Source organism: Mobula hypostoma, chromosome 1 (genome assembly GCF_963921235.1).
Source record: "Mobula hypostoma chromosome 1, sMobHyp1.1, whole genome shotgun sequence".
NCBI classification, from domain to species: Eukaryota; Metazoa; Chordata; class Chondrichthyes; order Myliobatiformes; family Myliobatidae; genus Mobula; species Mobula hypostoma.
In genome coordinates, this window is record NC_086097.1 from 4,001,394 (window position 1) to 4,016,716 (window position 15,323).

General features: G+C 40.5%; 1 protein-coding gene across 1 annotated transcript in view; it reads right to left on the reverse strand.

Annotated features, from left to right (window-relative positions):
* ddx24 (DEAD (Asp-Glu-Ala-Asp) box helicase 24) overlaps positions 1-11,483 on the reverse strand; it is a 56,440-nt gene extending 44,957 nt beyond the window's left edge. Inside the window, exons 1-2 of the mRNA XM_063043356.1 lie at positions 11,358-11,483; positions 5,606-6,304 (exon numbers count right to left, since the gene is read on the reverse strand). Of these exons, the coding sequence (XP_062899426.1) occupies positions 5,606-6,296 (691 nt within the window). The 5' untranslated portion in view covers positions 6,297-6,304; positions 11,358-11,483. The remainder of the gene's footprint in view (positions 1-5,605; positions 6,305-11,357) is intronic.
* Positions 11,484-15,323: the final 3,840 nt, after the last annotated feature.

Below are 15,323 nucleotides of genomic sequence, written 5' to 3' on the forward strand. Positions count from 1 at the left end.
CTTAAGGCGTTTCGAATCAAAAGGAAGAGATGAACCTAAAATAGAACCAAGTGTATAACCCTGAACAGATTGTAATTCCAATGCTACCCATTTAGGAATAGATAGTATGTCCCGGTCAAGTAACCAAAATTTCATATGTCGAATATTAATAGCCCAATAATAAAATCTAAAGTTAGGTAATGCTAAACCTCCATCTCTCTTAGCTTTCTGTAAATGTATTTTACCCAGTCTCGGATTCTTATTCTGCCAAATAAATGAAGAAATTTTAGAGTCGACTTTATCAAAAAAAGATTTAGGAACAAAAATTGGTAATGCCTGAAACACATATAAAAATTTTGGCAAAAAAAACATCTTAACTGCATTAATACGACCAATCAAAGTTAAATATAAGGGAAACCATTTAGATGAAAGTTGAGTATTATGGTCTATTAATGGTAAAAAGTTAGTCTTAAATAAATCTTTATGTTTACAAGTAATTTTAATCCCAAGATATGAAAGATAATTATTAATCAATTTAAATGGAAATTTATAATATAAGGGAAGATGTTTATTAATCGGAAAAAGTTCACTCTTACTAAGATTTAATTTATAACCCGAGAAAAGACCAAATTGTGCTAATAACTCTAAAACAGCAGGAATAGATCTCTCAGGATTAGAAATATATAAAAGTAAATCATCAGCATAGAGTGATAATTTATGGGACTTTAATCCCCGAGTTATCCCAGTAATATTTGAAGATTCTCGAATAGCAATTGCAAGAGGTTCTACTGCAATATCAAATAATAGGGGACTAAGAGGACAGCCTTGTCGAGTACCACGAAAGAGAGGAAAAAAAGGTGAGTTTAAAGAGTTAGTACGAACCGAGGCTACAGGGGAGTGATATAACAGTTTAATCCAGGATATAAATTTCAAGCTAAAATTAAACATTTCAAGCACCTTAAATAAATAAGGCCATTCTACTCTATCAAAAGCTTTCTCGGCATCTAAAGAAATAACACACTCAGGAACATTTTGTGAGGGAGTATAAACGATATTTAACAATGTACGAATATTATAAAAAGAGTAACGACCTTTAATAAAACCCGTTTGGTCTTCCGAAATAATAGAAGGAAGTACTTTTTCTAGTCTATTTGCTAATAACTTAGAAAAAACTTTAGAATCAACATTTAATAAAGATATTGGTCTATAAGATGCACATTGAGCAGGGTCTTTATCCTTCTTTAGTATTAAAGAAATTGATGCTCTATTAAAAGATTCCGGAAGTTTACCAAGTTTCAAAGAAGCCTCAAAAACTTTATAGAGCCAAGGAATCAATAAAGAGGCAAAACATTTATAAAATTCAACGGTAAACCCATCAGGGCCAGGAGCTTTCCCCAGATTCATAGAAAAAATAACATTCTTAATCTCATCCATTGTAATGGAAGTATCTAATAAAGAAGACATATCCTGTGAAATCTGAGGGAAGTCTAACTTATCTAAAAAATCATTCATATATTTAGAATCTCGAGGAGACTCTGATTGATATAAAGAAGAATAAAAATCACAAAAGGTTTGATTAATCCCCACATGATCCAATGTCAATCGATCATTTTGGTTATAAATCTGATTAATTTGAGATTTAACATAATTAGATTTCAATTGATTAGCCAGCAGCTTCCCAATTTTATCACTGTGAACATAAAAATCACTTCTTGTTTTCTTTAATTGGTTTACAATCGAGGACGAGAGTAGTAAACTGTGTTCCATTTGAAGTTCAGTTCTTTGTTTGTATAGCTCCTCAGAAGGAGCCATAACATATTTCTTATCAATTTCTTTAATCTTGTCCACAATTGCCATCTCCTCCTGCTTCTGTTTCTTCCTCAAAGCAACGGAATACGAAATAATCTGACCCCGAATATAGGCTTTAAAAGTGTCCCAAAGAGTGTTAACCGAAATATCTTCTGTATGGTTAATTGTAAAAAAAAGCTCAATCTGTTCATTCATAAAATTAACAAAGTCCGAGTCCTGAAGCAACAGCGAATTAAAACGCCATTGTCTATTGTTTGGTATATTGGCCATAATTTTAATAGAAAGCTTAAGTGGAGCATGATCCGAAATGGTTATAGAATCATAATCACATTTAATCACTGAAGGAATGAGACGAGAATCAATAAAAAAATAATCAATTCTTGAATAGGAATGATGAACATGTGAAAAAAAGGAAAAATCTTTTTCCTGAGGATGCAGAAAACGCCAAATGTCCGTCGACCCAGAATCAGAAAGGAAAAAATTAATCAAATTTGCAGATTTATTAGGTAAAGTCCGTAAAGGAGCCGAACGGTCCAAAGCTGGAGATAAACAGGTATTAAGATCTCCGCCCCAAATCAATGAAAACTCGTTCAAATTAGGAAACTGATCAAACAGTGATTTATAAAATTCCGGACAATCCATATTAGGAGCATAAACATTAACCAAAACTACTTTTTTATTAAATAGTAAACCACTAACCAATAAAAATCTACCATTCGGATCAGAGATAATATCCTGTTGTATAAAAGTAACTGAGGAATCTATAAAAATAGAGACGCCTCGAATCTTAGCATTGGAGTTCGAATGAAATTGTTGTCCCTTCCAGAATTTGAAAAAACGTAGTCTGTCCCCCCTCCGTACATGGGTCTCTTGTAAAAATAAAATTTGTGCTTTAAGTCTCCGGAACACTTTAAAAACTTTTTTTCTTTTAATAGGATGATTAAGACCATTAGTATTCCAGGAGACAAAATTAATAATAGACTCCATAAATCCTAAAGTCAACCCACAACAAGGAGGGTTGACAATAGGCGCGACCCACAAACCCGGAGAGGAAACAGAACATACAAAAGATACCGGGGAAAAGGACGCAACCAGTACTTCAATAATGTATATAGCCCAAAGAAAAACAAACTAAAACGTGAAGCCCCTCCCACCACCCCCCGCCCCAAGACCCCAAGGCAAAATCTAAAGCAGACTCGCCAGAAAGAAGCAAGCGCTAAAACTACCCCCATGACTTCCGGTATACGCTCCCTAAAAAAAAGGTATAAATATGAAAAGGATCAGCTAATTGTAAAACAGTAAAAAAATAAGTAAAAAAAGGTTAGCTCAATTAGAATACACACAGAACAGAACAAAAGCCGGAAAATATATATTAAGAAAAACCACAATAAACCTCAAACTCATGAATAGACACAGCAACAAAAAAAAATAGGATTATTAACATAAAGTGATTATAAAAAGCAAAACAGAATAAAATTTTAAAAAACTACAAAATTTAAGGCCGCACAGGAAATACGTAAGATGACAAAAGGGAAGTAACCACCCAGAATCCCCTGGGAAAAGAAAGAAATGACGCAGTTAAAAAGAAAGTTTAGCAGCCATATTAAGAAATCAAAAGTAAACTTTTCTGCCCAAATAGGGCACAGAAAAGTTAAAACCAACCAATTCACAGCCTCCGATCAACGGAGAAAATTAAAAAAAAAGCAATTAAGATGTTGAAGATGAAAGTTGATCCAGATAACTCTGGGCATCCGATGGAGAATCAAAAAAACGAAGGGCTCCATCTGACATGCGAATCCTTAGACGTGCAGGGTACAGCAGCGCTGGTCTTAAATCCATCTTATAGAATTCCGACATCACGGATCTGTAACGGACCCGTTGGTCCCAGATTGGTTTACTGAAATCTTCCACAAATCGGAACTTAAGATCCGAAAAATCAATGAAACCTTTAGATCGAGCGAATCGAAACAGTCTCTCCTTGTCTTGAAAGTAATGAAAACGTAAGATAACATGCCTAGGTCTATCTGACCTAGACGAGTATGATGGGATTCTGTGAACACGATCCAGTAGCGGTGGTTGGTCAGGAAATACAGTAGGGAATGCATCTTTTAAAAGCTGAGAGAAATATTTCATGGGGTTGTTAGCTTCTACGGCTTCCCTCACGCCAATCATTCGTAAATTCTGCCGTCGCATTCTAGATTCCAAGTCAGAGTTTTTAAAAGTCAAAAAGTCAAGTTTCTTCTTCATTACATTAATTGTTTCTTCGATTTTCCCCATCTTAAGCTCACCTTGTTGCGCGAATTTTTGAAGATCAGATCTAGCCGACTGATGTTCCGCAATACATGTTTGCATCTTATCAATTAAATCGGCAATTTTCTGGAAATTAGTTGAGATCTCCGTATGAATCAGGTCTTTAACAAAGCGTGCAATTTCCGTACGAATCATCTCCCTAACAGAGGTTGAAATTTCCCTCTGAATTAACTCCGATATCGCTTTCAAAGTCACCGGTGATTCAGTCGGAGGGAGATCCGTAGGTTTCGGTTTAACCGGAGGTTTACCATCCTTGCCGTTTTTCCCGTTCTTAGACATAGCAGATCTAAGTATCTTCCAATTGTCAGAGAATTCAGTTTAATTCAAAGTATTGTAAAAATTGATGCCTTAATGGTTAATTAAAGTATAGCTGACCATAGAGAAAAAAAACTCAGAGGTAATGGAGCGAGTCAAGAACGCGACTTCACTCCATGAGCGCTACCGGAAGTCCGAGTCTTCCAAATCCCTAACACGGTCTTCAAGGAGCTGCAGCTGGATACACTTCACGCAGATGTAGTTCCCCAGGAGACTCTGGGTCTCCCAGCTCTCCAGCACCTGGTATGACGAGCACACCACAGCCATTTAAATGATACAGTAAGAGAGGGGAAAAAAAAACAAAAAGGAAACCTTAACAGATGCTTTACACAGAGCCGACACCTCTTCCTAGCCAAGGCCTCTTTTAAGCCAACGCCTGTCGCTTCTATTCTCGCCACTGGCCTACTCCCGACAATGGCCGCTCCGCTTATCCCTTCTGTACTTTTATTTTGTTCGTAGAGCTCTGTTGCTGCCACTGATAGGCCCATACAATGGACAACGGTTGCGAAGCGCTCTTTTTAAATAACTGCCACTGACCTGCAAGAAATACCTCTCATAGAGGTCTGTCGACACTGCTGATAGGCCCCGTACAACACCCGCGAAGCGCTCTTTTTAATTAACCGCTGGCCGCCGACCTGTGAGAAACACCTCTTTGTAGAGGTCTGTTGAAGCTGCTGATAGGCTCCGTACAACGGACAACGCCCGCGAAGCGCTCTTTTTAATTAACCGCTGGCCGCCGACCTGCGAGAAACATCTCTTCGTAGAGGTCTGTCGACACTGCTGGTAGGCCCCGTACAATGTTTGGACTTTATCCCATTATAGGTATATTGACCTATATTGACTGTCTGGAAAGTGCTCCATAAATAAGTTATTATTATAAGGTAGAAATGAAAGATCCAAAGTGCTCTCTCAGAACTTTGGCCAACGTTAATTTCTTCTCTCTTCTGCTATTGTAATATACTTTTTGTCATGAAATTTATTTGTGGGACCTTGCCAAGTACAAAGAGACTGCTGTACTTAACAACATAAGAACTCTTGATAACTAAGGAATCCCAACAGTTGTTACCAACTGGTGCATCCTGAGCACTTAGATGTCCTTTCCACTGAGAGTCCTTTCCAATGCCTCATGAAAAGAAGTTAAACATTTATTCATTATGGCTTACATGACGTATTACACAATTATAGTACTAACCTGTTTCTGCAGCACCAAGAATATCTTGTTTATCTCTAATAGCAGGGGGCAGAACCAAAGCTTGGATCGGAGTGGGATAACTGTAACCAAGAAAACTCAGAGCCTTAAGTACTGGCTCTGGGACAAACAGATCTTTCCAGGCAGAAACATCACTCTCATGCTCAGATGAACAGGAATATTTTGTCCAGTTTTTCACTCTGTCGCCCGGCTTGGAGGACTGAGTAACTCCAGTCCCTTTCTTCTTCCTTTTCTTCTTCCTTCGAGCCCCAGATATTTCTGCTTCACCTGCCTCATTTTTATCTGCATATTCAACTTTATTTATACCTTCAAAAGAATTAATTCCACCCTCTTCCACTTTGGCAGGCACTATGTTCAACCTTTTCTTTTTTCTTTTTACCTTTGTTTCTTTTATTGAGGCTGGTGAATCATCTCTACTAATTTTCTGTTTCTTTGGTGAAGATTTTAACTCCACTGAATTGTCAAGCGTTCGTTTTCTGGCTTTCTTCTCAGATGACTTAGTGGCACTAATCAACTCATAATCTGTAAGCTCCTCACAACAGATCAGCCCTTCCATGTCTTCCTCGCCAAAACGAGTTGTGTCTATTGACATTGGCTTCCATTCTCCTGTCACTTTTATTTTCTTCCGATGGGCTTTAGGCAAGCTTAAAGACTTCTTTTTTCTTTCTTTCATTTTGACCTCTAAAACAAAAGCAAAAGCATAATTGAAAAGTGTTATGCAACGTGCTAAGTGTATTCACAACCAGAGTGAGCTGACAACATAAAGCAAAAATTTTGTTAAATATACCACGTTCTTGTACAATAAATATACATGACATTAAGTGACATTGTATAATGAAATCAGACTAGTTTGAAGTCCATACAAATATTAAAAATCACCACACAGGATTGCAAAAAGCTACAGAAAGTTATAAACTCTGCCAGCACCATCATACGAACTATCCTCCGCAGAATCAAGGACACCTCCAAAAGGTGATGCGTCAGAAAAATGGCATGGACAATTAAGAACCCCATCATCCAGGACATGCCCTCCTCTCATTACTAACACGAAGGTAGACACACTCAACAATTTAGGAATAGTTTCTTCCCCTCCGCCATCAGATTTCTGAATGGACAATGAACCCAAGAACACTAGCTTTTTTTTCGTTTTTGCTTTCTTTTTGTACTATTTATTTAATTTTTTCTCTCTATATATTTTCTTATTGTAATTTGTAGTTTCATGGGCCAGCTGGTGGCACAATGACATTAGTGCCGGACCCCAGAACGGAGGTTCCCGGGTTCGAACCCAGTCGGAGCCGCTCCTGAGTACGCTTTCCATCCATGCCGGGTTGAGTGTTGAGATCGCAACTCAACCTCGAAAAATAAAGGGAAAAATACTGCGAAAATGTCTGTGTGATGACTGGCACGCCACACGGTCTCCCTCTCGCCCCACGCCTTGTAAAGGCATGAAAAAGACATCATGGCGCACTCGCAGAAAAAAAAATTTGTAGTTTCATTATGTATTGCACTGTACTGCTCACAACATATGCCAGTGACATTAAACCTGATTCTATTTAATATATTGATTTTTTTCTACCTCAACTGATTTTGTGAAAGGTATTCGGTGAATTCCCAGCAAGACCGATTCAATTTTCTTCATTATTTTTTACTGTGTCAAATGATGAAAAAGCAAGTAAAAGCGACTGTAAGCCCAGAGGATGGGCAAGGGGTATATTCAGAGGGACAGAGGGAGAAAAAGGAGAGTGAGAGAAAGAATGAGTGTATAAAAATAAATAACGGATGGGGTACGAGGGGGAGGTGGGGCATTAGCGGAAGTTAGAGAAGTCGATGTTCATGCCATCAGGTTGGAGGCTACCCAGACGGAATATAAGGTGTTGTTCCTCCAACCTGAGTGTGGCTTCATCTTTACAGTAGAGGAGGCCGTGGATAGACATGTCAGAATGGGAATGGGATGTGGAATTAAAATGTGTGGCCACTGGGAGATCCTGCTTTCTCTGGTGGTGGGTTTCCCCCCCTCCCCCTTTTCCTTCTCCCTGGGCCTCCTGTCCCATGATCCTCTCATATCCCTTTTGCCTATCACCTGTCCAGCTCTTGGCTCCATCCCTCCCCCTCCTGTCTTCTCCTATCATTTTGGATCTCCCCCTTCCCCTCCCACTTTCAAATCTCTTACTAACTCTTCCTTCAGTTAGTCCTGACGAAGGGTCTTGGCCTGAAACGTCGACTGTACCTCTTCCTAGAGATGCTGCCTGGCCTGCTGCGTTCCACCAGCAACTTTGATGTGTGTTGTTGTCCATTATTAAAGTCCTCCAGCACCTAGGGCATGCCCTTTTTTCACTGTTACCATCAGGTAGGAGGTACAGAAGCCTGAAAGCACACACTCAGTGATTCAAGAACAGCTTCTTCCCCTCTGCCATCTGATCCCTAAATGGGACATTGAAGCTTTGGACACCACCTCACTTTTTAAAAATATACGGTATTTCTGTTTTTGCATGTTTTTTTTAATCTGCTCAATATATGTAATTGATTTATTTGTTTATTTATTATGTTTTTTTTTCTTCTAGATTATGTATTGCTGCTAGTTAACAAATTTCACGTCACATGCCGGTGATAATAAACCTGATTCTGATCAAGAACCTACCAATCTCTGCTTTAACTTAGCAACAGGACAGAGATTGATACGGTTCTTGATTGGAATCATAGAAAAGTTCAAAGAACTATAGAAAAGTACAGCAAAGAAACAGATCCTTCAGCCCAGCTAATTAACGCTGAACCATTTTAACTGCCTACTCCCATCAACCTGCACTCGGACCACAGCCTCCATACCCTCAGAATCAGAATCAGCTTTATTATCACCGGGATGTGATTCCATGTATCTACCCAAACTTCTCTTGAACATTAAAATCAAGTCCACATTCTCACGAGCCTCTGAGTGAAGGTTTCCCCTCATGTTCCCCTTGAACCTTTGACGCTTCACCCTCTACCCGTGACCTCCAGTGTTGTTCCACGCAACCTCAGCGGAAAAAGCCTGCTTGCATTTACCCTCTCTATACCCCTCATAATTTTGTATACCTCCATCAAATCTCCTCTCAATCTACTGGTGAATATCTCCAGTCCTGAAGAGGGGTCTCAGCCCAAAACATCAGCTGTTTATTCATTTTTATGGATGGTGCCTGACCTCCAGCATTTTGTGAGTGTTGCTCTGGATTTTCAGCATCTGTAGAACCCCTCGTGTTACTGATGAATAACAGCCGCGTGGTTATACCAGTGTATCACCACATACTATTGTGTAATTATACGAGTATACTTCCGTCACATTTCTGATGACTACTGCTGGAAATGAAGTCGAAAACCTCAACAGGGTAAAGTGAAACACCGGACAGCCCACTGGCTGCTTTCCTCATGGCGATTTCATCAATAATTCCTTTGTAAAAGCATGTGAAGCACAAAGCTCAGTCCACTGCCAAGCACCGTATGTACCCAGCACCGTATGTACACAGCTTCTTCTTATAACGTTAAATGGCAGTTGGCTGCCCAACATAAAGTGCATTATTGCCACCTACCGAGTTGGAGTATGGAGCAAAGAGACAGGAAGAGAGGGACCCCAGGTGGTGGGGTGGAGGTAAGAGGGAGGGACAGTGTCCTTGGTGTCCACATTTCCAATGAGCTCACTTGGTCCCTGAACTCCTCCATCCTGATCAAAAAGGCGCAACAGCACCTTTATTTCCTGCGGAGCATGAAGAAAGCTCACCTCTGTCCCAGGATACTGACGGACTCTTACCGCTGTACCATTGAGAGCATGCTCACCAACTGCATCTCAGTGTGGTATGGCAATTGTCCCGTATCAGACTGCAAAACACTCCAGCGTGTGGTGAAAACTGCCCAGCGAATTATTGGCACCCAATTGCCCACCATTGAGAACATCTACCATAAACGCTGCCTGGGCAGGGCGAAAAGCATTATCAAGGATACATCTCACCCTAACCATGGACTTTTTACTCTCCTCCCATCCAGTAGGCGCTACAGGAGACTCCGCTCCCGCACCAGCAGGCACAGGAAGAGCTTCTTCCCTGAGGCTGTGACACTGCTGAACCTCACATCACAGCGCTAAGCAGTATTGCACCCAGATTGTACTGTCTCAGTACTTTTATACTTGTGTGCTGTAGCACTTCTTTTATTCACAGTTATTTTGAAAATAACACTATTCTTTGCATTTCTGGTCAGATGCTAAATGCATTTCATTGGCTTCGTATCTGTACTCGGCACAATGACAATAAAGTTGAATCTAATCTAATCTTTGGTGGGGTGGGTCCCTGGTCAGGCAGAAGGGGGGAGTGCCTGTGTGGGCAGGTGAGTGTACCTACTAAATTACACCACACCAAAAATATTCAACCAATATCAAAAAGTCTAATGCTTTTCAGAAAGTCAATACGCACTTATATACATTGCGGTGGCACAGATAGCCTAAAAAAATGCTCCCTCTCCTAACAAGCTTGTTAAACTGTGCTAAAGATCTCAATTTAGTAATTAGATGTTTCCTTTGCATCCTCATAGGAACTGCACTCAAACAATATGTGCTGTACCCTTTACTGACAAGTGCATTCCCTACAAATGACTGTTATTACGTATATTAATTTTGAACAAGGAATTATTCAACCTAGTATGTCCAATGCATAAACATGTGGGTGTAACTTCTTTCCCCATTTATCCCCATCTCCAAGTTCAGTTCCCACTATCCTCAGAATTTTATATAAATGTTGTCCTTTTCAGTATCCCAACTTCATCGCCGCAGTGCCGTTTCACCACCCCTTTATGCAAAGGCACCACTTCATTGATGTAGTCCAGACATCCCACCTCTCCTGGAAGTTCCGGGAGTCTCCTGCATATTAACAGTGGCTCCCTGATGCCCGCAAATTATATACAAAATCACAGAAATCAATTTTTTTGAGAGCAAGCGAGAGAAAGCAAGAGAGAGCACAAGAGCGACCACGAGAGAGAGAGAGAGAGAGCACAAGAGAGCATATGTCACCCCAGACTACACTAAAGTGTAGCCCTGCCGAATAGGGGTCAAAATAATGACAGTCTTGCTCGCTGCACTGTTTGCAACAGTGACTTTTCTATTGCCCATGGTGGGTTAAGACTGTAAAAGACATATTGAGGTGAGTTTAACAGGTGTCATTCGTTCATTAGCATAGCTAACGTTATTTAAACTAGCTGGTTAGCTGCTAAGGTGCTACTCTATTGCAGACATCCCACCTCTCCCGGAAGTTCTGGGAGCCTTCCACAAATTGATGGTGCTACCACCCTGCAATGAGTTTTTGCAGGGTGGGATGGCCAATAGTCACAGAAAACTACAACACAGAAACGGGCCTTTCGGCCCATCTAGACCATGCCGAACGTTTATACTACCTACACCAGGACCGTAGCCCTACCACCCATATAACTATTCAAACTTTAATTCTAAAGATTTTATCTTTCACTTTAAGTGACTGTTTGGCTAAAATGTCTGTCATCTCGCTTCCATCAACTCCGACATGGGCAGGGATCCATAAGAAATGTATACAGCAGCCTAGACCCCCACAGTCTTGTCCAATCTGGGGCCTTCAACTCGAAATACGTGTTTCAATAGATGTGCAAACCGACAACAGGCGCGAAGCACGGTCCGCCGCCGGGACCCGTCTCTGGCGCTGCCAGTTGCACTGATCCAGCTGGCCCACCGACCCGGCCATTACCTTACCCGAGAAACGTGGTCCGGTCACCCGGCGAACACGCCGCACTCCGACTCCAGCGCCGCACCGCCGCGCGTCACTCCGCAGTGACCAATAGCAGACCCCGATACTCCGCGGTGTGGGGGGAAGATGGGCCGCCCCGCCGGGCAAGAACGGGGAAGATGATAGGAGCGCTTAAGATAAACAAAAAAACTGATGTGGTTGTAGAAGACATTTTAAGGGGCAATTCGAGAGTACAGGTCTGTATCATGATGTGTCTGAAAGACTCAGGTTTACTAGGGAATGCAATTCTTTTCCCTTCTCCTGTTTATGCCAACCGCCATAAAACAACACAAGAAGAAGAACGGGGAAGTCTCGACTCTCATTGAATCAGGGTTAAGTATTATTAGACAGCAGTCCCTTTACTACATCTCAGAAGCAGGCTTAATATGTTGTCAAATTTGTTGTCTTTGCGGTAGCAGTACAATAAAATACATAATCGAAAAACATGAAATATAGTTTGATTAACATATATCATATGCAATTTAACTGTTATCTATCTATATAGAGAGAGATAGAGAACAGTTAAATAAGAAATATAAAAATTCTAGTGTTCATTGTCCATTAAGAAATCTGATGGCAGAGGGGAAGAAGCTGCTTCTGAATCTTTGAGTGTGTGTCTTCGGGCTTCTGTACCTCCTCCCTGATGGTAGGAATGAGAAGAGGGAGATGGAGATCCTTAATGATGGACGCCACCTTTTTTAAGGAGGCATTGCTCCTTGCAAGCCAGTGCCCATGATGGAGCTGTCTGAGTTCACAACTTTCTTCAGCTTCTTTTGATCCTGTGCATTCCCCCCACCTCAAAGAAACAGATGGTGATGCAGCTAATTGGAAAGCTCTCCACAGTACATCTGTAGAAATTTGAGAGTGAATCAGAATCAGGTTTATTATCACTGGCTTGTGTCATGAAATTTGTTAACTTAGCAACAGCAGTTCAATGCAATACATGATCTAGAAAAAGAAGAAAATAATAAATAAGTAAATCAATTAATACATATATTGAATAGATTCATAATCGTGCAAAACCCAGAAATAATATATATTAAAAAAGTGAGGTAGTGTTCACGGGTTCAATGTCCATTTAGGAATCGGATGGCAGAGGGGAAGAAGCTGTTCCTGAATCGCTGAGTGTGTGCCTTCAGGCTTCTGTACCTCCTACCTGATGGTAACAGTGAGAAAAGGGAGGTCCTTAATAATGGACACTACCTTTCTGTAAGACTTTGTTGACATACCAAATCTCCTCAAACTCCGAAAGAAATCTAGCCGCTGTCATGCCTTCTCTGTAGCTGCATTGATAGGTTCGGCCCTGGACAGATCCTCAGAGATATTGACACCCAAGAATTTGAAATTGCTTAGTCTCTCCACTTCTGATCCCGCAATAAGGACTGCTGTGAGTTCCCTCGCCCTACCCTTTCTGAAGTCCTCAATCAGTTCATTGGTCTTACTGATGTTGAATGCAAGGTTGTTGCTGCGACACCACTCCACTAGCTGGTTTATCTCGGTTTTTTCATTATTACGCTTTTTTTTATCTTACTTTTTTTTTGCTGCTTAAAATCCAGAGTAACAATCATTTTGTTCTGTTTTACACTTGTACTAGACATGGCATTAAGCAATCTTGAACCTTGAATCTCTCTGCCCTGTTCATGTAAATGGGCCTCCATGTGCCATTTAACTGATTTTGTTCTTGACTCCTCTGACAGCTCATTTCAGATATCAACTACTTTTTCTGTGAAAATTTTACCTCTCAGATCCCTTTTAAACCTCCTTCCTCTCTCCTCAAGCCCTAGTTTCAGACTCCCCTCAGAGGATAGATGGCCACAATATTTTTCCTGTCTGTTCTTCTCATTATTTTATTGATGTGGGTTTATTATTGCCACAAATATCAGGATACGGCGAAAAACTTGACTTGCATACTGCTCATACAGATCAAATCATTACACAGTGCATTGAGCAGAACAGAGTAAAACAATAACAATGCAGAATATAGTGTAAAAGCTATAGAGAAAATACAGAGAAGGTCTATGGGGGGGGGTCAATAGTCCATCTTGTTGTACAAGAGGTCCATTTCCCATTGTTAACCACTTCAAACTACATTGTCTGTATGAAAAGTGCTCAATAAATAAGTTATTATTATTAACATCCAAGAGTTCTCCTGTTAGGTCAGTAGATCAGCTCCTGGAGAACGGAAGATTGCCAGATCTGTAAGACTTAAAGGAACAATATTAGTAATTCTTCGAGACAAGTACAGAGTTGACTGACTCCAGAAGTAATAAGTGGATCTGCAGGAATCAGCTTGCAACAAATGCCATCTTTCTGAGTTACACACCTAGATCATGTCACCTCTTGGTCACAGGGAAAACAGATGCAGTCTACTCAATCACACTCTCCATCAAGGCCACGTATTTGCGAATCTTTGCTGCACCCCTCCTGCTTAATCATATCTCTCCTGCTGCATGATGCCCAGAGCTGCACACATATCCTACTCTTCCTGATGATGAATGGCATGAGATCGCCAATTCAATGGATAAGAGTCAGATCATATTTGTTTAGCCTTGCTTTGAACTAACATCTTTTTTTCTTTTATTTACACGTTATTTATTTTTGTGTTTATACTTCATCCATTGTAAGTGGGACTTCATCCCATCGTAAGTTCAATGTTGTCTGTGTGGAAAGTGCTCGATAAATAAGTTTCCTCTGTTCAAGCTGTAAAACCTGAGGTACAGCAATAGCCAAGCACACTCATTTCTCAATTGCTACAAACTTTCAGACTAATTTAGTGGTGTTTCGTATTGTTGCTTTCTGTAGATTTGCATAAATATTACTGTGTAGGCCCAATTGTTTAATGCTATTGAGCAGTGACTTTGGGATGATACCAGTGGTAGATATTACTATTGGGACAATGTATACCCTGTTCATGTTCCATACTCTATCAATTTCCCAACTCTATCATGGGCACTAGCCTCCAAGATATCATTTTTACCATCAGGAAGGAGGTACAGAAGCCTGAAGGCACACACTCAGTGATTCAGGAACAGCTTCTTCCCCTCTGCCATCAGATTTCTGTACGGACAATGAACGTATGAACACTACCTCACTACATTTATTATTTCTGTTTTTGCACTACTTATTTAATTTACATATTACACATTATGGTTATTATGGGTTGTCCTATTTGTAATAATGGATCAGTCATATTATTATTAAAATTATTGCACAGGTGGGGGTGAAGATATAGCTGGATTGTATATTTAAATATGCAAGGTGAAAATGAGACAGCATACTGTAAACTCAGTTGAAATACAATGTTGGAAAATGCATGGCCATGCACTTGGTAGTAGAAATAAATGTGCAGACTATTTTCTAAACGGGCAGAAAATCCAGGAATCTGAGATACAGAGGGACTTGGGAGTGCATTTGCAGAACACCCTGAAGGTTAACTTGCAGATTGAGTTGGTTGTGTGGAAGGCAAATGCCATGTTAGCATTCATTTCAAGAGGTCTGGAATACAAGAGCAGGGATGTGATGCTGAGGCTTTATAAGGCATTGGTGAGGCCTCACCTTGACTATTGTGAACAGTTTTGGGCCCCTCATCTTAGAAAAGATGTGCTGGCATTGGAGAGGGTCCAGAGGAGGTTCACAAGGATGATTCTAGGAATGAAAGGGTTATCATATGAGGAACGTTTGATGGCTCTGGCTCTGTACTCGCTGGAATTCAGAAGGATGAGGGGGGATCTCATTGAAACCTTTCGAATGTTGAAAGGCCTAGACAGAACAGATGTGGAAAGGATGCTTCCCATTGGTGGAAGAGTCTAGGATAAGAGAGCACAGCCTCAGGATAGAAGGGCGCCCTTTCGAAACAGAGATGTGGAGAAATTTATTTAGCCAGAGGGTGGTGAATTTGTGGAATTTGTTGCCATGTGCAGCTGTGGAGGCCA